Raw genomic sequence first — 22185 nt, forward strand, 5'->3', positions numbered from 1 at the left:
TCGTTTCAGCACCAAAGACTCCAGAACTGAAGCCACCAAGATAGTCAGGTACAATTTTCTGCAGCATAAAGAGCTAGCTCTCTCTTTTCCCTTAAATTTTTACACAGTTAAGCCTTCTTTTTTGCCTCTTGATTTCATCATCCATCCAATATTTTTCCTTATCATGCCAAGCATTGCCATTGACTGCATCATAAAATGAAAACTTTTGCCCTTTAACGTTGATTTCTCTGAAAGGTTTTTGTGTAATATTTCAGGGCGATGAAGAAGATAACAAGGGGATCAAAAGCAGCCATTGCAATGCTCCTTTTTTCCTTATTTTTGCTGTGGTTTCATTCGATAAGCCTGTCGTCAATCTCAAGGATAAACAACATAATAGCAACAACGTCGTCGTCGTGGTCGTCGTCGACCTATCCATTCAAGAATCAAGGTACATTCCCCGTAAATAAAACCTTAACTAAAATCCCTCCCTCGCTACTTCGCTTGGATGGTTTTTGTCTAATTCCACCAACCGCACATGGTTCCACCCTTTGACCACCTCAGCTCTTTGCATTGCTTCAATTCCTGTTGGGATGTTTAGTTGGTTAAACTTCAATAAATTAAAAAAAAAAGAATTATTGTTATTATTATTCAATATAATGTTGGTTACATGATCAACTTTGGTATCTTTAACAGACTATTGTTAGGAGTATTTTATGCTTATACAAAAATATTTTTTTATATGGGAATATAGAGTTGTTAGAATATCAACTTAGCATAATACATATATTATATATGTATTAAGAGAACAATAGTGACTTTCTACCTATGGATTTGACCACATTTTTTGCTATAATTTCAATTTGGAACTTTCAAATTAAAAATCACAATAAAATGATAAAAAAGTTCGAGATATATATATATATATATATATATTTGTAACTAGCATTTGTGTCAGATGTCTAATTTAATTAATTATATGTAGTAATTAAACATTGGGATTAAGAGTAAATTTGTTATATTTTAGTTTAATATTGAATTTTGTAATAAATCTACTTTTGTTTGATTGAATTGTGGCGCTAAATTTTGATATTGAATTTTATTATTCAATTTTGATTTTGAATGATTTTAAGATAAAATTTAACCAATCAAACAAAAAAATAATAATAAATTCAATATTGAGATAAAATATAACGGCAAAATTGTATTAATTCCTTAAACATTTGATTTAGGGATGTTAATAAGTAAGATATGGGTGGGTAGAGCATTTTTCATCTATATTCTTGAATGTTTATATTATATTTATTTTCACATACATATTCAATGGATATTTCAAATTTATTCGCATCTTTATTTTTACGGATATTTAAAAAACATCAATATTTATTTTTTAGCTTTTTTATTTTATCTTGTATATTTAAGTAATTTTTTTATAAATATGTATTAATATATATTTTTTAATAAAAATATATTAATTTTAATTAATCTAAAATAATAATTTATATTATTTAATAAAAAAATTATTCTCAAAAAAATATAAATATATATATAGAAGATAGATATAGAACAAATGCAATATTATTCATCTCATTTTCATACGTTATAAAAATTTAAAATTATATATTTTTTTTATCTTTATATTTATAATATAATATTTATCTTTATTTTTATTGAAATAAAAAATTAAAATTTTAATTAGATATGAATAAAATTTACATCTTTAATTGAATTTTTGTTAAATTTGAAATGAAATATGAATAGTTGTGAAACTCTTTAATATTTTCTGTGACTGATAAGGGTTCTTTATTGTTCCATAAACATAGAGCATTGAATTTTCTTTTTCCAGCTACTATTTTCTACTTTTCTTTAATTGCAGAATTAACAAGTGTTAAAAAGACAACTATGACAAGTCAGAAGAACAGCCGACCTTTTCAACGTGCCCAACTGCCAACGAGTAGCCAAATCAGCTGCAACCGTACCTATCTGCGCTATGACCTGTGCTCAATCGACGGCCCAACTGTCTTGGACCCCACCACCTATACATTCTTCACCGTGGGCCCCACCAGCCCCACCGTGCAAGTGGAGAAAATCAAGCCCTACCCGAGAAAATACGAAGATTACATCATGGCCCAAATCAAAGAGCTCTCAATCGCCTCAGGCCCACCTAGCCCATCATGCACTATTCAACACGATGCCCCAGCCCTAGTATTCAGTGCGGGAGGGTACAGCGGAAATTTGTTCCATGCTTTCAATGATGGGTTCATTCCTCTCTTCATCACCGCTAGTTCTATCTACCCTGACCGTGATTTTATCATGGTGGTCTCGGAGGCCCATGATTGGTGGCTTGGTAAGTATGCAGATTTACTAAAAGTTTTTAGCAAACATCCGATTGTTACCCTTGAAAAGGATAACGCCACTCATTGTTTTCCTTCAGCCACTTTAGGCCTCATATCACATGGTTTCATGACTATAAACCAAACATTAATCCCAACCTCAAAAACGTTCATGCATTTCCGGGGTCTCCTAGACAAAGCCTATTGCCGTAACCCTATTTCCTCTCCTCCCCACCGTCCCAAGTCCGAGCCCCGACCACGTTTAATTTTAACATGTCGCGGCAAAAATGTTGTACGAAGGATAATAAATCAAGATGAAATAATTCAAATAATGAAAGAAGTGGGATTTGATGTTATAGTATTCGAACCAACCAGTCACACACCTCTTCACGAGGCGTACGCAATGTTGAATTCAAGCCATGCCATGGTTGGGGTGCATGGTGCGGCACTTACACATGCATTGTTCCTTCGGCCAGGGTCGGTGTTCATGCAAGTGGTTCCAATCGGGCTAGATTGGGCAGCGGATGCGTTTTTTGCTAGGGTGGCTAAAGGGTTAAATTTGGAATACATTGACTATAAGATTGGGGTTGAAGAAAGTAGCTTAGTGGAAAAGTATGGGAAAGATAATATGCTGTTAAAGGATCCCTATGCTCTTCGAAAGAAAGGGTGGCCAACAGAGATTATGGACATTTATTTGAAGGAACAAAATGTCAAGCTTGATTTGGTAAGGTTTGGGAAAAGTTTGGAGGATGCTTATTTGATGGCAAAGAAGTTTATGCATAGGGAAGGATAATATTTTTTTTTATTTGCAGTCAAACATTAATTATTTTGATTTGATAATAAAATGATAAATATATATATATTCATTATTTAAAAAATTAGATTTGAAATATTTTTTATCATAAAAAAATATGAAAAATATTTAAACATTACGGAAGCATTTCAATTACATTTTTTTTTATTTTAGTGTTATAATTGTTCAATTATAATAAAAATTTATGTAAGATTTTATTAATTATAAGAGTGGATTTCTTATAAATAAATTTTACATAATTCTAAAATATGATTGATTAATTATATTATAATTATTATAAATGATATAATCCCAAAATTACTTACCAAAATTATAGTAAGAACTATTAAGCTGTAATTTTGGTAATGTTGCGTCGTCTGTTTCATTCTTATCCCTACAGCATACAAGTTGGTTGTTATTATAGTAAGAACTAGTTAGGTGTAATTTTGGTAAAGTTGCGTCATCTGTTTCATTCTTATCCCTTAATCGGTGGTTTTATTTTGAATTTGATTCAAGAACAATAAAAAAGGTAAAAAAAGAAAAGCATTCCATGAGAAAATAATAATGAAATAATTTATATAATATTCTAGTATTTTTATTATTTTAAATCAATAAAAAAAATTTTACATCAATAAAGTATAAAATTGAAAACATATTAATTTTAATAATTATAATATAATTTATCAATCACAATTTAAAATAATTTAAAATTATGTAAAAATCATAAAAATTTTATATAAAACTCTCATTTATAAGTATTAAAACTTTATATAATTTTTTATTATGTTTGAATAATTGTAGTATTGTAAGAAAAAAATTGTATAATAAATTTGAATTTTTTTCTTAATTAATACTAAATCAAGAGAATTCAGTGGTAAATTTGGTAATTATTGTAAAATTACACAAAAAAATTGGGTACCTGAAATAATGTAAAAAGGTTGTTGGTACGTACCCGAACATGAAACAGGACCTAGAGAACTCCCGTTACAAACGAAGTTAAAGAGATTGTCAGGGTTTTCGTTTCGTGTGTATCTTTTCTCTGTCGGGTTGTCTGGAAAAAACATCAATGGAGATCAAGCTACTTGAACAACCATTTTCTTCCATTCTGAATCAAAATGCTGCAAAATCTTCAATACCCATATCTTGTTTCACACCCAAAGCAACTTTCAAAGTTATGGGTTCGAGTTTTGGTGCGAATGTGTATCGCTCTCTTGGAGTTTCCTCTTCTTCGTCGAACATAAGGTATTAAGAAATGATAATTTTGTTTTTAAAAAATTGCTATTAAGAAATGATAATTTTATTTTTAAAAAATTGAGTAATTATTTTCCCTTCATGTGTTATGGTTTCGTTCAATTGTCATTGAATTTGTTGAATAATTCTAGCTAATAAAAATGTGGTTGTTGGGGGTTGATTCTATTGAAGGCAATGGTGATCAAAAGATTTTTCCATCTTTTCCCCTTTTTATATCCTCCCTACTAAGCAGACTGCCCTTTCTCTGTTGAAGCTTTGTTTTTGAAGTTTGACTAGGAAAATCCACTCAAGTAGATAAATATCTGTTCTCCTCATTTGGTGTAACTTGGCAGTTTCAGTTGGAATCTGGAACCCTTTCAAAATGCATTTGACTTTGGCTAGTGTGTTTGGTTATACTTTCCAAAGAGAAATTTCTATGGCAACACTATGGTCTCCATTGCTAGGCTGTGTAGGAAGCGATTCACTAATTATCATATGCCAAGCAAGGGGGAGCTTTGTGCTTGTTCACTCGTTTTTTGTATTCTATGTTTGATGGACTTACTTCTGACAGTTGCTTGCATTCTTTTCATACAGGTTTTCAAAGAAGCAAAGGGTGGATGAGAGTGAGAGCCTGACCCTCAACGGTATAAGACACTCCTTAATTCGACAAGAAGATAGCATAATATTTAGCCTTTTAGAGAGAGCTCAGTATCGTTACAATCCTGACACATATAATGAAGGTGCATTCTCCATGGATGGATTTCATGGGTCTTTGGTTGAGTTCATGGTCTGGAAAACTGAAAGGCTCCATGCTCAGGTTGTGTTATTTCTATTAGAAAATGTTAGGTAAACAGATTACATCATGTGAGGAACATTCTTATGATTTTTCTATGCAAATAGGTTGGCAGATATAAAAGTCCAGATGAGCACCCCTTCTTCCCAGCATATCTGCCAGAACCAATGCTTCCACCTCTGCAATATCCAAAGGTCAGAATTTTAGCTGTTAACATATAAATAATTGGAAGTGACTCATGATTTCATCTTCAGCAATGATCCTACTTTATAATATTCAGGCTTCATAATCTTGTTTATAAGATGTTATCTTAGTTTTTTATTGGCTACTTGCTGACAACTCCACTTGGTTCAAAATGAGGTAAGGATGTAAGCTGAGTGCATGCTCATCATATGTAAAACAATAAATAAATTCCAAAGTTTGATATTCCCTGATAGCCAAGCATATGACCGAAATGCTTAGTTCAATAGGTTCAGGCTGAAACTAATATTTTATCCAAGTACCTCTCATCACTTGTGAGCCTAGTAAGTTTTGTAAGTGGTTAAATAACGGGCTCTGCACTTACAATGTGCTATAATTGATTTTTAACATGACAGGGGTGCTGGAATTCAAACATTGGTTCTTGAGAAGCAAACGTTTCATAAGAGTTAGTGTAATAATTTTGTAAACTACAACCCACGACACACTATCGTGCATCAAACATTTTGATGTCCGTCAAAATCTTCAAAACATGTTTCCCATAAGCGTGCTAATTTTATTGGAAATTCAGCTTAGCATATGCTGTTAACTGTGCATCATAGTTTTGAACCTGAAGAAGAGAAGTAATTTTTTTTCAGTTCAATATTTCATGTTCTAATGCCAGCATATTGTGCCTCACTAAATCCTTGACTGATATTATCACTTTGATCAGAAATTACAATATTTCCATCCATAACTCTTGCCTAAGACTGAATTACACTGTTATCTTAACCAAAACTAGCACATACCTTTAAAAATATCGATTGATTCAAAATAATGAGCTGCCATTGGATCTCAAAAATCTTGATACCTTTTTTACTGTTAAGGCTGTGTTACAGGACATATCTATTAACCATTGGTCATTTCTTCTGATTGCTACTAGGTTTTACATCACTGTGCTGCTTCAATTAACATAAACATTAAGGTTTGGAATATGTATTTTGGAGAGCTTCTACCAAGATTGGTGGAAGCTGGAGATGATGGTAATTGTGGGTCTACTGCTGTTTGTGATACAATGTGCTTGCAGGTATGCCTTTATGCTGGTCTTTTCATCATTTCTTTGCAGCTCTTACCTAAATTTAAATCGAGAATCATAGACAACTTTCTGATGGTAGAGAAGATGGGAAAATTTTTTTTCACCTCCTTTGTCTTTCCTCTTAGGGAGAGTGGTAAAATTTAGAATTTCCCTTAGCTTTCATCATAAGTCTCCTTTATTCACTTTGTTCCTATTATAAATTCCAGTCTTTTATTTCTTAGTTTTTGTGACAATGTTACTTAAATAAACATAGTAGTCTGTCGCTGATTATTCAATTGCATAAGCCTACATGGTTGCTTCATCTATCGCCCTCCATTGGAATGTCAATCCCCACATGTAAAAATCATCTACGAATTGTCTCCCTACATGACTTATTTTCTGCTAGAAATTGGAAAAATATCAATGTGATGCTGGGCCTTTTTATACAAATCTAATCTAAATATGCTTGTATGATTACATAAAATGCATTTCTGTTAGCTTATTAAGAGATGTTTAATACTGTCTCTTTTTATTTTTGTGTTAAACGAATTTTGTCTTTGGAAGGAAAAAAAAGTTTGGACCAGGCAGTCTAAACTGCATGGCTGCCCCTGTGGCCCTGACTGCTCTGCTGCCATCCCTTGCTTGTCGACATCATTTTCTACATGAAGGGTTCCTTCTTGAAAACCTTGGTTATTTTTTGACTTTTTAACTTGTTTCACAGGCACTTTCAAAAAGAATTCACTATGGTAAATTTGTAGCAGAGGCAAAATTTCGAGAATCCCCTGCAGCTTATGAGGATGCCATAAGAGCAAAAGTAAACTTTGTTTCACATTTCTCCCATTTCATCCTTTTTGTTTGGGCTACTTATATTTGCAATTAACAAATTTCCTTCCTTTCCTCGTGCCTTCGGAATGTGCATCTAACAGGATAGGTCTCGATTGATGGAGCTCCTGACATATGAAACAGTGGAAACAGCAGTGAAAAAGAGAGTGGAAATGAAAGCGAAAACATATGGTCAAGAGCTAAACATTGACCAGACTAATGTTACAGCAGATCCAGATCCTGTATACAAAATCAAGCCAAGTTTAGTCGCCAATCTCTATGGGGATTGGATCATGCCTTTAACAAAGGAAGTTCAGGTTGAATACTTGTTGAGAAGGTTGGACTGAAGTGAAGATCACCATTTACTTTTAGCTTCCCTCTCCACAGACCAAGGAAGGAGAAACCACAGCGTTCATGAACTTTTATCTTTTATCAGGTTAATTAAAGAGTTTCACTTTTCTAATTTATAGCATAGCTTTCTGGAAATGGCCGGTAGTAATCTTCTTCATCGAGAAGGAAAAGGGTTCAAATCCGAGAACTCTTCCCTCCCTTGGGAATCTCAAGCATCAAAGCAAGCTTCAAGCTTGCAGTTTGGATCCACATTCAGTTTAGCAAGGGCAGCTTCTCCTTTTGTAGATTCTCATTTTTATTTAGATTTACAGTATGAAAAGTTTCTTCCAAAATAATGGATGTCATTGTCAACTTTTGAGCTGGAAAATGAACGAAACTTGATCCCACCATGTGAGATTGCTATCATCTTTTCATCATATCATCATCATATTATAATATTAGAGCATAATTATTTAGCATTTTGCACATAAAAACATTAAAATTAGAAGACTTTTATCAATCTTCTATCAATTACCTTATCATCTTTGTTCCTTTTCTTGACAGTGCAGCCTCAAATTCGTCAAATAAATTCATTTAATGAAAGTCACTGAATGAAATTAAAATTTTTATTTATAAGATAAATATATTTTATTAATATTTATAATAAAAATATTTAAAATGTTAATTTTAAAATATAATGGACAAATGTAAAATTAGAATTCAGACATAAAGCAATTAGAATTCAATGTAAACTTTATTTTTTATTTATCAAATAATTATATTTAATGGAAATCTTTGAATGAAGTAAGAATTTTTATTTACATAGTAAATAAACTTTATTAATTTTTATAACAAAAAATATTTAAAATAATAATTTTGAAACAAAATAAATAAATAATCCGCTTTTGTTAATAAAAAATTTTATATATTATAACTAAATAATTTTTTTTAAAAAAATTTATGGATAAAAAAAGGAAAAATTTAAAATTTGGATTGGTGCAAATAGCAGAAAATCTGGAAAAAAGACAAAAGATGAGGCGCTCTCACCGTCATGTTAAAATTACAGAAACACCCTTCACAAATGTTAAATTCTCGAGAATCTTAACTCCCAGGACAGCCGCTTTTTTACTTTCTTCTTCACTGTACAGCTTTTGGGATATGTTCTTTGGCTTTTTTTTCCTAACTCTTTAACTCACTCAACAAAAGAGAGGGAAAGCTTTAATCTATAGTGAGAGAGAAGAGAGAAGGGAGGAAATGGAGAAAGCATTAACAAAAGTTGGGAGCTTGAAAGTTGGTGGGCTATGGATCTCAAAGAAAGCTAAGGAAGAGTTCTCTAACATTACTGAAGACCTCACTGTAAGTAAAGTTTTTGTTTTTGTCTTTGTGTTAGTGTTTTGGTTCATGAATTTGTGCATTGTGGGTTGAAAAATCATACCTTTTGATAGTTTTGTGTCTGTGGTTTAGAATTGCCAGTGAAATGTAAGATCTGTGGAGTGATTTGAGAGATGGCATTATAAAATAACTGAAAACTGATTTGAAAAAATGGATTGCTGGGACGACAATGTGAAGCTAGAGACCTAAATGTTTGATCATTGTTATAGTCAGGTTGGCAATTTTTTGTGTTAAACTTTGTGTTGGAGTTCATTTAAGATGATAGGGATTGCATTTTGTCTTGTATGTGATTTGATTTTGCATAATTTCTTATAGTTTTGAGGCCGTGGGGCTATTGGTCTTGGTGTGGAATTCCCCTAATATCAAATTTTCTATAAGTTTGTCTCTTACATGTGGAATCATTTCAAACTGGCTCCAGACTTTTAGGATGAGGGTGGGTTCATTAATGAATGTTGTTTAACATCAAGTACCAGAAGAGCTTCTGATGTTAAAATTAGTGTATCTTATGAGTCCATAGTTGGGAAAAGGCATTGCTGATTTGATTTTGGAAGATTTATAAAATTTTTATGCAACATATGTTGATCAGATGAATGAATTGAACAATTCTGAGTTTGAAGGGACTTTCTTTAAAATCATTTTTGATCAGTTTATCTTATCCTCCTCATGTGTTAAGAAAAGAAGATTACTACTAACATCAACGTTGAAGCATACTTGCCAATGCCATTATGTATCTATAAAGTTGATTCTTCTTTACCTTTCTGTTCTGTGAAATGTTGCTTACTGCAGACTTTCTCAAATACTGTTGAAGAGAAGGCAAAATGGATTTTCAACAAATTGAAAGGTACAGAGCTATATATGCGTACCCCTGTTTGCTTGTATTAGTTAGTGTGAGTCCGTGATGTAGCATAGACAGGGTTGCAAGTCATCATGTATTTGTCGGCTAGGATTTAGGAAAAGTGGCAGTGCCTAATTTATTTGTACTCTTGAAATGCTTGGCACATCCTTATTGGTGGGCCTACCGTCCTCCATAAAAGAGCCAAAGCTCAAGCCCTTCTCTCTCATTCAACTATTAAAAGGGAACCAGAATCAGGCTTTGCCATCAACTATTACTATATCTTAAAATTTTCATTTCCTACCTCTTGCATGAACATTGATACTTGTTAATGATGGTAAATATCATCAATCTCTGCACGAGGGATATGAGCTTGAAATCTAGTGTGACAGTCAACTGTCAAATAGTTGCATCATAATTGAACACGCCGTTTGAATGTAGGAATGTATCTTCATTCATGTGATGCTCAATCTGTGGTTAAAATCCTCCTTTGACATGCCTCAACTTCTTGTTTTTCCAAATTAAAAGTAATTCTTTGTTTGGTATTTCTTTCCACGGTGTGTTGTTGATCGAATCTTTCTTTTGAGAATAATGTTATGCATGACTTGGTAGTGCATGCTTTCTTGAATACAATGACAATGCAATGAAGTAACTTCTCATGGATTTCTTCATCAAATGATTCTTTTACTGATCCTTGGCAAATTTATTTTTTTCAGAAGAATCGAGTGTTTGATTGTATAAGTTCTTACCTAAACGTTTATGTTCCTCCTATAGGAAAGCCATTGAAAAACTTGCCCGATCTCCTCCGAGAGTACAATTTACCACCAGGCCTCTTTCCTCAGAATGTTGTCTGTTATGAATTTGATGAAACAAAGGCCAAGCTAATCGTTTACTTGTCGTCTCCATGTGAGGTCAGCTTCAAGGATTCCTCTGTTATAAGGTATGCAACCCGTGTGAAAGCAATTCTCCTTAGGGGAAAGCTCACAGGCATCGAGGGGATGAAGACAAAGGTCCTAGTTTGGGTTAAAGTCACAAGTGTGGCAGTTGAAGGCTACAAGTCCGACAAGCTGTGGTTTACTGCCGGAGTTAAGAAGTCAAGGCCTAAGGATGCTTATGAAACACCCCGGGATGCTGTCAGAGTTGAAGAATTTTGAATACAGAATATTCATCACTTTGTACTCAGCCTTAATCTATCCCCAGTGCTTGAAGTCAAGTGCTTAAAAACACCAGTAATCATTCATCCTTTAGTTTCATATCACACCATGTAGGCAAAGTACATGAGCATGTCCACATTGCCAGTAAACACTGCTATGGTTTTATTCAAAAGCTATAAGCTTCCAGTTTCTGATACATTTTAGACAGAAAAAAATTCAGATTTTCTGATGCATAAAAAATGTTACTATCTGAATATAAACCAGAAACTATCTTGGCTGCCTGCTGACAGATAAATTATTACAAATAATTAATGTGTCAAAAATTGGCGAAAGAATACATGTTGCCTTGATCTTTCTTTTCTGGTTATAAACCCCATGATGTTTGCTTATGGAACCAACTTGCCTATCCTAGCCTCCTCAACAGCTCGCCGAATCACAGAGAAACTCCAGTTGATTCACGGACAATCTCATATATTGCTATTACGTTCTCAAAAGTTAACAAGAAAATGACACACCATTCCAAGAGATCTGACCGTCTATTTTGGATAACTTCTTGAAGGAAATGAATGTTATGCTGCAATGAACATGATAGAAGTTAAAATTAGACTCCTAAAGTAAGCTTGTTGCATATAAAGAAGAAAATGCACAATCATTTTACCATACAAGACCATCACTGTTATGCAATAAATGCTAAATCAAAGTGGCAATGAGCAATACATGATTACTAGGTTATTTGTATGTGGAGTTTAACTCTAATCAAACAAGGAATTACCATCGCAATAAAAGCTTTGAGATGACATAAAACTCTAACATTAAGTTTGACTGTGAAGAAACTAGAGATTGCTTCATGTATAGATAATTTATTGGTGCACATGGAGCTGCACCTTCGTGCTTTTCAGCCTGTTGAATAAATTATAATTCAACACCCAAACTCCTAATAAATTTCTGTTTATCCAACTTCAAATTTAAAGAAATTCAGTTGCCCTCTTAGTCATGCATTTTGTTCCTGAAGTAACAGTCCAGTTTATGTCCCTTTTCTCTTGTATGCCCATATGCCATCATTTTTTAGTATGAAAATAACTGCTTTGAAATTAGAAAAAAACCAAATTACTATGAGTGTAAATGAAGCACAAGGGTACCTCCACAAATTTTAGCTTGAAATCCAGATTCCCGAAGCGTTGTGTCACCTCATACTCCTCCCGAAGGTACTCATATATTTGAGCATATTTTGCTTCTCTCCAAGCAATTTCCGATCTGGATAATGAAATAAAAAAAATTAACAAATATCAGGTGCTGCTAGACATTTGCTTATAATTCTAACTCGTGCATCTAATGATGAGTTATCAAATGCGTTCATTACTTAGAAATTAACAAGAAATGGAAGTTGCCTGTTCTATTTTTGACTTACTGGAGACAAGAAAACTTTGAATGATGTTAGATTCAAGAAGTGACATTTGGCAAAGACAACCATTTTCAAGCTTGCGGAGCCAACCTAAGCCATGAGGCAAGCTTATACAAGTGGGCAAAACCACAGATGTAACTTCAGAATAAAGCCTTGAGCTTTTTAATTATACTTTGTCAAATAGGAGCTCTTGCAAACCCAAAATTCCAGGCCTATTTGGTGCCATTTGAAACAATACTACTAAATGGTTTTATTCATATATGGCCCACCAAAATGAGTTTCCAGAAGACATACCTACAGAAGATCTTATTTTGTACCAGATTTGCACAAAGTGCTACTTTTATTGTTTGAACCAGCACCGCTTTTGTAGTCATCAGCCAAAAACATTTTATAATTACTCCAGACAATTGATCCCATATACATACTATTGCGAGTTTAACAAGCAAAGAATCTTGCAATCACACATTACGCATGTACATCCACCAATATTCAGATGTAGAAATGGTAATGAGAGTCTATTAAAAAAAAAGAAATAGTATAGAGAGAACTCAAAAAGATAATAAACAACATTAGTCCAAAACAATAAAAAGTCAATGCATTGAAGAGACAGAGATAACAGACACCTTGTTGAAGTCACGCAATAAAGGTTTGCTAAGCAATCTTTTTACAAATAAGCAGATTTAATCAAGATTCGAGATGCTTCATACAGTTGAATATGTCAAGGATAACCACCCTCAACATTTCCTCTGTGCTCCCCACCACCTTTCCCACAGGGGGACAGAAAGAAAGGGGAAAGAGAGGGAAGAAAATTGGGGAAAATAGTCACATCAATATAGACGCCTAATAATACAATCAACCTAGTACCAATATTTCTCACATCAACCTTTAAATGACAGCCAAGCAAATACAGAGAGCAACGATTCATCAAAAGCACAAAATAAAATACCAAAGAAAAGAGAGACAGAGAGCAAATGCCACACTTTTGGAATTTATAACATGGAAAATATGTTTGCCACAATCTAAAGCATCATGCGAAACAAGTACCCAAGACATTACCTCTCAAAAAGACCAACTTTAAGAATTACATCAGCCAAATTTGAATTAGCTTTTCCAACAAGTTTAATGAGCTTTGTCCTATCCATTGTGAAAGTTCCCGTCTTTTCCATTGCACGATTTATACCAGCAAACTCTTCAACCATACCATCAACCTGAGAGAGAGAGAGATAGAGACCATACTTAGTCCCCACCGGAAATACCTTGCAGGCTTTCAAGCCTGGAATCTTTTAGAATGAGCAGCATGGTAGTCAAAATTTAAATGAACACCTTTCCTAGTAAATTGCTAAATGTTCGCACTACAAATGCTTCACACAAATTAACTGAAGTACCTGTGAAACAAAATAATCCAGTGCAATGCTTTGACCAAGAACACTTCCAATAATGCGGACACTATCAGTGTCCAGAGTTTTAAGAACAATGTAATCTGGTCCTCCTTGCATATCCTTAGCCAACAATGGCTGCTCTTTTACAGCATAATCTAATCCAAAAAATTAAATAAATTTCAGAAAACTAGAATGTTATGAGCATGTAAACCGCAGGATAATTTAAATCTGTATCCATTGTTATGAGAAACATTATAAACGGTAATGGAATAAATAGGACAACCCCCTTCTATATAAACATACTTTTTACTCAAAAACTTCATATTGTTTGGAAGATATAATTTAACATGCAGCAGTAACAACCTAAAGCAGATAGTTTAGAGTGTCATTTGGGCAGTTTGAACCAAAGTATTAATGAATGTGTGGTCGACAGTTCTGTCCACTCTCTCTTTGGATAATACTAACCTTCTCTTAATGGCAAGAGTCACCATAGCTAATGATATATATATATATATATATATATATATATATAAGAGAAAGGCACTTTCAGGCACACAAAAATATCAGAACTGACATAATATAGGATACTAAATGCACTGCTCCCGACCCCCCCCCCCCCCCCAAAAAAAAAAGAAAGAAAAAAAATATTAAAGGAATTACCATCTTTCCTCATTTCTGGCAGCAATCCAGAAGCATGTCTCCGAACTATTTCAAGGTAGCTCTCAACTTCATGGTCCTCAATGTTAAACAAGACAGCAGACCCATACTGAAAAACAACCATGTAACGATAGCCACAGACTTTGTTTTTCATTCCAAGTGCCTAGAGCCAAAGAGGTGTTGGAGAAAAGAAGTTATTCAATCAAACAATACCAGAAGCTATTTGCAGACTTGGCAGATTTCTCACAAAAAAAAAAAAAAAAAGCCTTCAACCCAACATGTTACTCAACTAATAACATTCTTAACAAACAGCACCACATACGCAACTCAGTTCATATACTAGTGATAGATAAGATGCATTGGACACTAATGATAAAGGTAGCCCTAAAGAATGAACTGAGAATGCTAAGAAAACAAGCATAATCAAACTTAAATTTCAACATGGCAAAGAATACTCTGATAAGCATATCCAATGAGAAAGGTACTTCTATATCATAGGTCCGCTTTAATCCTGATTATTGGTAGGAGCTATTATGTCTAACAATGAAGTTTTTTCTCAATAATCAAGAAAATAACACCAAGCAAAAAAATCTCCTTTAAACAGTAAATTCCTAAACAGTATGAATACAACTACATACGAATATATTTAAGTGAAGTTGAAGGAAAAAAATTCATTTGTTAAATATCTTACAGCAATATCAGGAGGGAAATCACAATATCTGAGGGCAATATAATTTGATGAACGAGAAGAAGGAGGTACAATGTTGCTTAAATTCCCAGCTTGCAAACTCTTCAAATCGATACTGCCAAAACCATAAGTCCGATAAAAGGCCAACCCACCAACAACAAAAAAGAACTATAACAAAATATAACAAGAGCGAAGGCATTAAGTCAAACAAACTACAAAAAAATAAAATCTTGAATATCCATTAAACTAAAACTACAATACCCAGAAACACCCAAGCTTCAAATTTGACAGTTTGGACATCAGAGAGCGAACCTGGTGCAAAGGAAATAAGCTTTGATGGGAATTTTGCCGATTTCCTCTTCTTCTTCTCGCTGGGAAATAAACCCATGATTTTGGTGGGAAAAATCAGGAGAGCCATGATCAGAATCGATGGTATAAATCGAAACTTGAGATGGGAGAGCAGAGAAAGGTCTTGTAAAGAGAAAACGAAGAGATGGGTTTGAAGAAGGGGATAGCAAAAGACGTTTGGGTACTTTGGGAGGAAGCGAATGGTGAAGGAATTTATAAGAAGGGAAGGGTGTTTTGGTTAAAAAGTGGTTGAAGAGAAGTGAAGCAGCTGCTCTCCATCTACCCATTTACTGGAAAAGAAAAAAGAATGCGTTTTTCTTTTTAGTTTGTCAAATTAAAGCACAAAATCTTTGTTCCATGATCGATTCATGGACTTTTTTTAGGTTTCTCGTAGGTTTTTTGCACGATTTCTCCCTTTTTCTTCCTCTCCAAGATTTTGGCAATTAAACCAATAGGCAGGTTATTTTGTAGAACTTTTCACACCGACGACTATTAACTTTGCACTTGGTGAAGCAAAATAAAATTGACAAAACAAATATTTAAAAATACAAAAATACAAGGGTTGTGAGCGAAAGGATAAAACGGTGTCGTTTAAGGCAACATTTCCCCCTGGGATTTGCCGATGCACTCTGTGCGGTGTCGTTCCTCAAGCCGCCCGAAATACAAGAGAATCTGAACTCCAAACCTCCTGTGAGCAAAAGAGCTACACTTTTCCGTGAGAGAGAAAGGGCAATTGGAGCTGACTCCAAAATGGCGGTGTCGGCGAATTTCAGGGTCGCTGCTACTCTCGCCTCTTATCATCATCAACACCCTCTTCGAACCTCTACCGCCTCTGCAAAGGTTCTTATCTTCAATCCCTCTCTTCTTACGTCTATGACGACTCTTTTGTTAACTTCTCTCTTCGTTGAATTTGAAAATTTTGTGTAATTTATCATATATTATCTCAATTCCGTGTTTAGGTTGCCCAATGAAATTGGTTAAGTTGGGTAATTCTGTGTCTATTTGAGGTTAGAGTTGCAGATGATATTCTGATTCGTTTGAATTCCAAGTTTTTAGCTGAGCATCAGCTAATTGGGTTTTCCTAGTTCGCAGCAACATGGTAGCTCTGCAAACCCTTACCAGTGCACAATGTTTTCAATTCCTGGCAAAATTTTTTTCTGGGTTTTGTCTAATGCCCTCTTGGATTTGTAAGCTTCAACTTTGACTGCAGTTTTCTTTTCCAAGTTTCTACTTTTTATTGAAAATTTGAACTTCGTCATAGTCAAATACATACATATTGTTGGTGGTCTTGTCTGTCTTTTTTCAATCAATGGTCCAGACTCAAGACCATGGATTAATCTTTGTTAGATTGCAAGTATAGTCAAATAAGCATGAATATGGCATCAATTGCAAGATAGCAGATAGCTTATCTTGAGAGTATTTCCTGTAGATTTTAGAAGCCATTTCTTGTTGATAAGGACTGGGATTCTTTTTCCCAATTTGATACTTGGCAGTAATTAGCAAGAACATTGACTGGCTGTCATCATCATTATCTTACTCCTCCCCCCCCCCCCCCCCCACCCCCAGAGAAATCAAAGACCTTGACACCCTCATCCCTTCTACTATAACAAGATGTTCTCAGTCATACTCATGCTATTATGATGGTGAAAATGGAAGATCCGAGGTTGATGAATTTGGTGTTCCAAGTAAGTTGATTCTGTGCTTATTAATCATAAGACTTTAACCTTCTACATCAGCTCATTAGGTAATGAAAATCATCAATGGTGATTAGGAACTAAAAGAAGATGCATTGCCATTGGTTGTAGGTTATAGGTTATAGGTTATAGGTATGGTGATGGTGGCTGCTGCTGATGTCTGTATAGTCTTTCTATTAGTGTGTAAGTATGTAGTAAAATTACTAGTTTGTGGTACCACTGTGGGAAAAACCTCTCTGGCAGTGGTAGTGGTGATAACTGTCTTATTGATTGATTACGTTTGAAGTTATCATTTCAAACAAATAGCGGAGTTCTCTATCTCCTTGAGCCTAGATGACGGTGCCTTTTTTTGGCTGGTGATGCTGTAGTTTATTGGCCTTTGTTGTTAAGGGAACATTTTTGCGTTGCTATTGGGCATTGGCTTAAATTATTATTTGTCTGACAAATAGTTCATTGTTTTGTACGAAGCATCATCCATTGCTAGTAGTTAATTGATGTACTAAATGTGTATAAACAGACTTGGTAGCTGTCAATGCCATAGAGAAGTGCCAAATGCTCCATTCTTTTCATTTTACCATACGTTAGATGCAATGTAGGGCCTCTGATCTTCATTTTTTTTACTTTACCATTTTGTGTGTTAGAAATAGAAGGATTTCACTAGCATGGAGAATTTAGAAGAAATGCAAATGCATGGTCATATTTTTATTTTATGCTTTATTTTAGGTAGACTTCATGGGTTTCATGAACGGAGGATTAAGTTTTCCCAAAATTACACCGAAATGCAATGGAATGACAATAAATAGCCATGGTCAAACTAAAAGATTAGCTGGGATCATGGGAGATTATAAGTTATCTCCAAATGCTGTCAGCCAAGAGGTTGAGACCTTCCTCTTAAATGCCATAAACATGAGCTTCTTTGAGCGACTTAACTTGGCTTGGAAAATAGTTTTCCCATCTCCAGCATCCAGAAGGAGCTCTAATGCAAATATAGCGAAGCAGCGCTTGAAGATGATACTGTTCTCTGACCGTTGCGCTGTTAGTAATGAGGCAAAACAGAAGATAGTAAAAAACATTGTGCGTGCTCTGTCAGATTTTGTGGAGATAGAGTCAAAGGACGAGGTTCAGCTTAGTGTCTCAACTGATTCTGATCTGGGGACTATTTACTCTGTCACAGTGCCTGTTCGGCGTGTGAAGCCAGAATATCAAGATGTAGTTGAAGCTGGAACAATAACAAATATCGAGTACAAAGATACTGGAGAACGGTCTGGCTCTGTTGATGTCAGGTTCGATTTCTACGTTCCAGACGAATAAACACATAAGGAAAACTTTTGCATTTGTATGGTATCTGCATTTGGATCTTTAATTAGCTATGCAACTTTACAATTGTTTGTAAATATGAAATTTTCATCTTGAGGTGATTTTCTCGCTTCAATCTGTGATTTGATTTGATGATTGGCTTCCTTGGGACTATAAGTGTAATCAAGTGGAGTCGATTTGAGCCGCGTTAGTATAATGAAAAATTCAAGATTAATTCAAAATATGTTATTGAAATTTGGATCAAATTTTATTGAGATTTAATTTTTAAATTTAAGCTCAAGTTGTGAAAAAAATTGAATTACTTAAATTTATTTAATTAAGCTTATTTAATAACAAATTAATTTGATTTTTATGTTTGATTTTAAGTTTGATTATATATTTATATTTGAGTTTGAATTCAAATTAATATGTACAAGTAAAATAATAATTTTTAATTAAAATAATAAAAATATATTAAAATTTAAAATTTTAATTGAATTCATAAATTATTTGTGTTGAAAATTAAGATATTTGAATTCTAAATTAAATTATTTAAGTTTTATTCAAATTAAATTTAAATAATTTTGATATATTATTTAATCCTCCAACTAGCGGGACCTCTGATTGCTACTCTCTGTGCACAATCGTTGAACTTCATCGAAGTTAGAATTTTCATTTAATTAAATTTTGTTTGGATGCTGATTATTTATTATTATTTTTTAAAAATATAAGATAAATATTAAAAAGGGTTAATAAATCTGCGCCTTAATATAAAAAAGGTCGAAATAATCTATTAATTTCGGATTTGTTAGAAAGAAATAAAAATGTTATCTAGAGCTCAGCGTCCGTGGCACGCTAACGTCAAAGATATTTTCCAATCCTATCCCCACCTCACACCGCCCATTATCCAACGGCCCAAACTCTATCCACAGACTTGACCCAAATTTCCCACGTTCAAAAATAAATAAATAAATTTCCACCGATATATAAACCACCCAAAAGAATTTTGCCCGTTCTCTCTCCTTCTCTCTCTTTCCGCTCTCCCTTTTTTATTTCAATTTTACTCTCCAAAGCTTTGCGTGGCTCTTTGTCTCTCGCTATCCCTAAGCTTTTGAATTTTTTAGCGTCGTCGCCATGTCGGACGAGGAGCATCACTTCGAGTCGAAGGCCGACGCTGGAGCTTCGAAGACTTATCCTCAGCAAGCCGGAACCATCCGTAAGAACGGTTACATTGTCATCAAAGGCCGTCCTTGCAAGGTTAGGGTTTCCCTTTCTCTGATCTACTTCCATAATTTTACTTATCCTATGCCTCTATTGCTGTTATGATCTGTAAAATTCTTTTATTTTAGGTCCCCGGAATTAAACTAATATTTAATACTTGATCCTCGGATTTTGTTGAATTTCTTTTTTACCTAATGTTTTTACAGGTTGTGGAAGTTTCAACTTCCAAGACTGGGAAGCACGGTCACGCGAAATGTCACTTTGTTGGAATTGATATCTTCACTGCCAAAAAGCTCGAAGATATCGTTCCCTCCTCGCACAACTGTGATGTATGTCTCTCTTTCTGTCTAGTTTTATTTTTGTGATTACCATGAGACTAATGATGTTGTTGTTGCTGTTGCAGGTTCCTCATGTCAACCGTACTGAATACCAGCTGATTGATATCTCCGAGGATGGATTTGTAAGCTCATGCTTTCGTGCTGAATGGGTTTTGAATTTTTATGGTTTTAGATGATGTCGTGATTTTAAGTACTTGTTAATGTTTTAGGTGAGTCTGCTGACTGAGAATGGTAACACTAAGGATGATCTCAGGCTTCCAACTGATGATAATCTGCTTACGCAGGTTAGTATGCATGTTGAATGGTATCTGATTTCCAACTTTTTGCTGTCCTGAAATTATCAAACTATTCTAAATTGGTTTGGATTGTCAAAGCTGGTAGTTCTGGAAGATTGATATCTATGTCCATGTTTGATTATATTGTCTCTTCAATTGGTTTGAAGAAACTAATAGTATGTGATATTAAAGTGACGTGTTTTCTTTGGTCTATGCAGATCAAGGATGGATTTGCTGAGGGGAAAGATCTTGTTGTGACTGTCATGTCTGCAATGGGAGAGGAGCAGATCTGTGCTTTGAAGGACATTGGCCCCAAATAAATGCCCCAGCCCAGGCGTCCTCGAGAACGCTCATTTCCTAGAATCCTTGAAATTAAAATGAGACGGATAAATAGAAGTTTTTTTTCACTTTTTACTGAGGGGTTTCTATATGGGTTTGAAAAGTGGAGGTTATATTTAAGGAACATCATGACAAAGATATGGCCTCCAGTTATAAAGATGACTTTGCCATTATTAATTATAACCTTATATGAAGGATATTTTTGTTATCTTTGTTCAATTACTGTCTGATACCCGAATTGATTTTGTTTCCTTGTTTCCATTGCATTGCCATTTATGGGTTGGGAAACTTCTAATTTGTTGTTATTCATAAAATAGCCTGTGCGATGCGTTGGATCCTACTAAGAATGCTTATGTAAATAGGATGATTGAGTTCAATTGGATGTAGAGTGAAATGCTTTGATGAAAGAGATCAAATTCAGCAATATAATAATAAATAAATGCTTTGAAGGGCATGAGAATTGTTCAATATCATAATGAGATCAAAGTCCTTTTCATTTTGTCTAAGCCAGCAAATGCAGGACAAAGAATGGTGAATCTGTTTTGCACCCGTTGAGACTAGTTCTGGTGGAAGGAAGTAGAAGTGTAATTGATATATTAATACTCATAAATTATTCGGATTTGATCGGAATAAAATTTAAATTTAGTTCAATTATTATGAGTAATTTGATTTATCAATAAAATTAAATTCGAATATTTTTATATTTTATTCGAATAGTTTGCGAGTTTAATCGAATATTTATATTTTAATATATTTTAATTAATAAAAATATTTAAAATTCAAGTTTTAACATAAATAATTGAATTATATAAATATAAAAAAAAATTTATTTTTATATGTTAATCGAATTTAATTAAATAAATTTAAGTAGTTTGATTTTTATTTTAAATTAAATTAAAATTAAAAATATAAAATTTTATCAAATTTTAAATTTTAAATAAATTTAAATTTAATATTGTATCGAATTGAATTGGATCAATTGTACCTGAGGAAAGCTATGGCAACTTAGGATTGGAAGCTTTCGCTTGAATTTTTGACTTGAACGACGTGAAAATGATGTTTCTAAGTTCCAAAGCTCACATTGGAAATTCAGTCGGGAAACTAGTCAGACATTTCCGCCCCAAAAAATCAGGTGCATTGTATCAGTCATATGCTCCGATACTTACAAAAGCCGAAAAGAAAGCCCTCTTCAATTTGTATACGCTTGGCCGACCTATCTTGAGAACCGGATTAACTGGCCCGAGCCAATCGACTGGTATGTTACGTCTCAGTTCCCCACTCAAGGCTCTCAGTGAGTAGCTTGTGGCGGCCTGAAAGTTGGTTAAGACACTGATCCCAACGAACCAATGAATTCAATGGTTAAAACAATAGAGAAGCATTGAGAGGGGCTTGACCTTTACCTTCATTATGTGGAATTCAATTCCTAGTTTTACAGTCATTGCTGCTTCAGATATTTGCGTCACCATGCCCCAAGTTGTATCATGGGCTGCCCTACTGCGTTTATTTCAACTGTTTGACAAATCAAATACTACAATACGGTCTTGAGCCATAAAGCATAATTAGAAAGCTCTTCAAAGTCCAAACTAGTATTAACTGAACCTCAAATGTAGCTTGAAGCATTGGGTTCACAACAGACCACTT

General features: G+C 34.1%; 6 protein-coding genes across 7 annotated transcripts; 5 read left to right on the top strand and 1 right to left on the bottom strand.

Moving 5' to 3' along the window:
* On the top strand, nt 1-3102 carry LOC111317598 (xylan glycosyltransferase MUCI21-like). The gene is made up of 2 exons (XM_022920034.2): nt 1-427; nt 1853-3102. Exons 1-2 carry the CDS (start codon nt 259-261, stop codon nt 3100-3102), a joined length of 1419 nt encoding a protein of 472 aa, XP_022775769.2. The 5' UTR covers nt 1-258.
* Nucleotides 3103-4053: 951 nt separating this feature from the next.
* On the top strand, nt 4054-7936 carry CM3 (chorismate mutase 3). 2 transcript variants are annotated; one of them, XM_089756100.1, is made up of 7 exons: nt 4054-4344; nt 4927-5149; nt 5233-5319; nt 5962-6034; nt 6310-6389; nt 7099-7191; nt 7304-7931. In XM_089756100.1, the coding sequence occupies exons 1-7, from the start codon at nt 4169-4171 to the stop codon at nt 7544-7546; spliced, it is 975 nt and encodes a 324-aa protein (XP_089612226.1). In that variant the 5' UTR covers nt 4054-4168; the 3' UTR covers nt 7547-7931. The 2 variants fall into 2 exon arrangements, with proteins under 2 accessions (XP_089612226.1, XP_022775770.2); XM_022920035.2 differs by lacking the exon at nt 5962-6034 and having other exon boundaries at nt 4057-4344; nt 6246-6389; nt 7304-7936.
* Nucleotides 7937-8645: 709 nt separating this feature from the next.
* On the top strand, nt 8646-11103 carry LOC111318299 (DUF538 family protein (Protein of unknown function, DUF538)). The gene is made up of 3 exons (XM_022921071.2): nt 8646-8885; nt 9708-9762; nt 10528-11103. Exons 1-3 carry the CDS (start codon nt 8784-8786, stop codon nt 10905-10907), a joined length of 537 nt encoding a protein of 178 aa, XP_022776806.1. The 5' UTR covers nt 8646-8783; the 3' UTR covers nt 10908-11103.
* RRG (sporulation protein (DUF155)) lies at nt 11046-15890 on the bottom strand. The gene is made up of 7 exons (XM_022921069.2): nt 15346-15890; nt 15037-15148; nt 14349-14508; nt 13695-13843; nt 13366-13517; nt 12047-12161; nt 11046-11481 (listed from the first exon to the last, which is right to left on the bottom strand). Exons 1-7 carry the CDS (start codon nt 15666-15668, stop codon nt 11341-11343), a joined length of 1152 nt encoding a protein of 383 aa, XP_022776804.1. The 5' UTR covers nt 15669-15890; the 3' UTR covers nt 11046-11340.
* Nucleotides 15891-15950: 60 nt separating this feature from the next.
* LOC111318298 (cell division topological specificity factor homolog, chloroplastic) lies at nt 15951-18626 on the top strand. The gene is made up of 2 exons (XM_022921070.2): nt 15951-16221; nt 17799-18626. The coding sequence occupies exons 1-2, from the start codon at nt 16132-16134 to the stop codon at nt 18384-18386; spliced, it is 678 nt and encodes a 225-aa protein (XP_022776805.2). The 5' UTR covers nt 15951-16131; the 3' UTR covers nt 18387-18626.
* Nucleotides 18627-19373: 747 nt separating this feature from the next.
* LOC111317600 (eukaryotic translation initiation factor 5A-2) lies at nt 19374-20763 on the top strand. The gene is made up of 5 exons (XM_022920037.2): nt 19374-19628; nt 19799-19921; nt 19996-20052; nt 20140-20214; nt 20424-20763. The coding sequence occupies exons 1-5, from the start codon at nt 19506-19508 to the stop codon at nt 20523-20525; spliced, it is 480 nt and encodes a 159-aa protein (XP_022775772.1). The 5' UTR covers nt 19374-19505; the 3' UTR covers nt 20526-20763.
* Nucleotides 20764-22185: the final 1422 nt, after the last annotated feature.

The sequence above is a fragment of the Durio zibethinus genome, chromosome 2 (assembly GCF_047325235.1).
Source record: "Durio zibethinus cultivar Kanyao isolate XHJ-2024 chromosome 2, ASM4732523v1, whole genome shotgun sequence".
NCBI classification, from domain to species: domain Eukaryota; kingdom Viridiplantae; phylum Streptophyta; class Magnoliopsida; order Malvales; family Malvaceae; genus Durio; species Durio zibethinus.

What these genes read in the sequence shown, in the direction of transcription:
- LOC111317598 (XM_022920034.2), top strand. Translation starts at nt 259, where the DNA reads ATGAAGAAGATAACAAGGGGATCAAAAGCAGCCATTGCAATGCTCCTT. An exon ending in CTATCCATTCAAGAATCAAG is followed by an intron (nt 428 to 1,852) that starts GTACATTCCCCG and finishes CTTTAATTGCAG; the next exon opens with AATTAACAAGTGTTAAAAAG.
- CM3 (XM_089756100.1), top strand. Translation starts at nt 4,169, where the DNA reads ATGGAGATCAAGCTACTTGAACAACCATTTTCTTCCATTCTGAATCAA. An exon ending in CACCTCTGCAATATCCAAAG is followed by an intron (nt 5,320 to 5,961) that starts GTCAGAATTTTA and finishes ATTTTTTTTCAG; the next exon opens with TTCAATATTTCATGTTCTAA. An exon ending in GTGATACAATGTGCTTGCAG is followed by an intron (nt 6,390 to 7,098) that starts GTATGCCTTTAT and finishes CTTGTTTCACAG; the next exon opens with GCACTTTCAAAAAGAATTCA.
- LOC111318299 (XM_022921071.2), top strand. Translation starts at nt 8,784, where the DNA reads ATGGAGAAAGCATTAACAAAAGTTGGGAGCTTGAAAGTTGGTGGGCTA. An exon ending in ACATTACTGAAGACCTCACT is followed by an intron (nt 8,886 to 9,707) that starts GTAAGTAAAGTT and finishes TGCTTACTGCAG; the next exon opens with ACTTTCTCAAATACTGTTGA. An exon ending in GATTTTCAACAAATTGAAAG is followed by an intron (nt 9,763 to 10,527) that starts GTACAGAGCTAT and finishes TTCCTCCTATAG; the next exon opens with GAAAGCCATTGAAAAACTTG.
- RRG (XM_022921069.2), bottom strand. Translation starts at nt 15,668, where the DNA reads ATGGGTAGATGGAGAGCAGCTGCTTCACTTCTCTTCAACCACTTTTTA. An exon ending in TGGATTATTTTGTTTCACAG is followed by an intron (nt 13,518 to 13,694) that starts GTACTTCAGTTA and finishes TCTCTCTCTCAG; the next exon opens with GTTGATGGTATGGTTGAAGA. An exon ending in TCAAGCTAAAATTTGTGGAG is followed by an intron (nt 11,482 to 12,046) that starts GTACCCTTGTGC and finishes TGTTCATTGCAG; the next exon opens with CATAACATTCATTTCCTTCA.
- LOC111318298 (XM_022921070.2), top strand. Translation starts at nt 16,132, where the DNA reads ATGGCGGTGTCGGCGAATTTCAGGGTCGCTGCTACTCTCGCCTCTTAT. An exon ending in CCTCTACCGCCTCTGCAAAG is followed by an intron (nt 16,222 to 17,798) that starts GTTCTTATCTTC and finishes GCTTTATTTTAG; the next exon opens with GTAGACTTCATGGGTTTCAT.
- LOC111317600 (XM_022920037.2), top strand. Translation starts at nt 19,506, where the DNA reads ATGTCGGACGAGGAGCATCACTTCGAGTCGAAGGCCGACGCTGGAGCT. An exon ending in ATATCTCCGAGGATGGATTT is followed by an intron (nt 20,053 to 20,139) that starts GTAAGCTCATGC and finishes TTAATGTTTTAG; the next exon opens with GTGAGTCTGCTGACTGAGAA. An exon ending in ATGATAATCTGCTTACGCAG is followed by an intron (nt 20,215 to 20,423) that starts GTTAGTATGCAT and finishes TGGTCTATGCAG; the next exon opens with ATCAAGGATGGATTTGCTGA.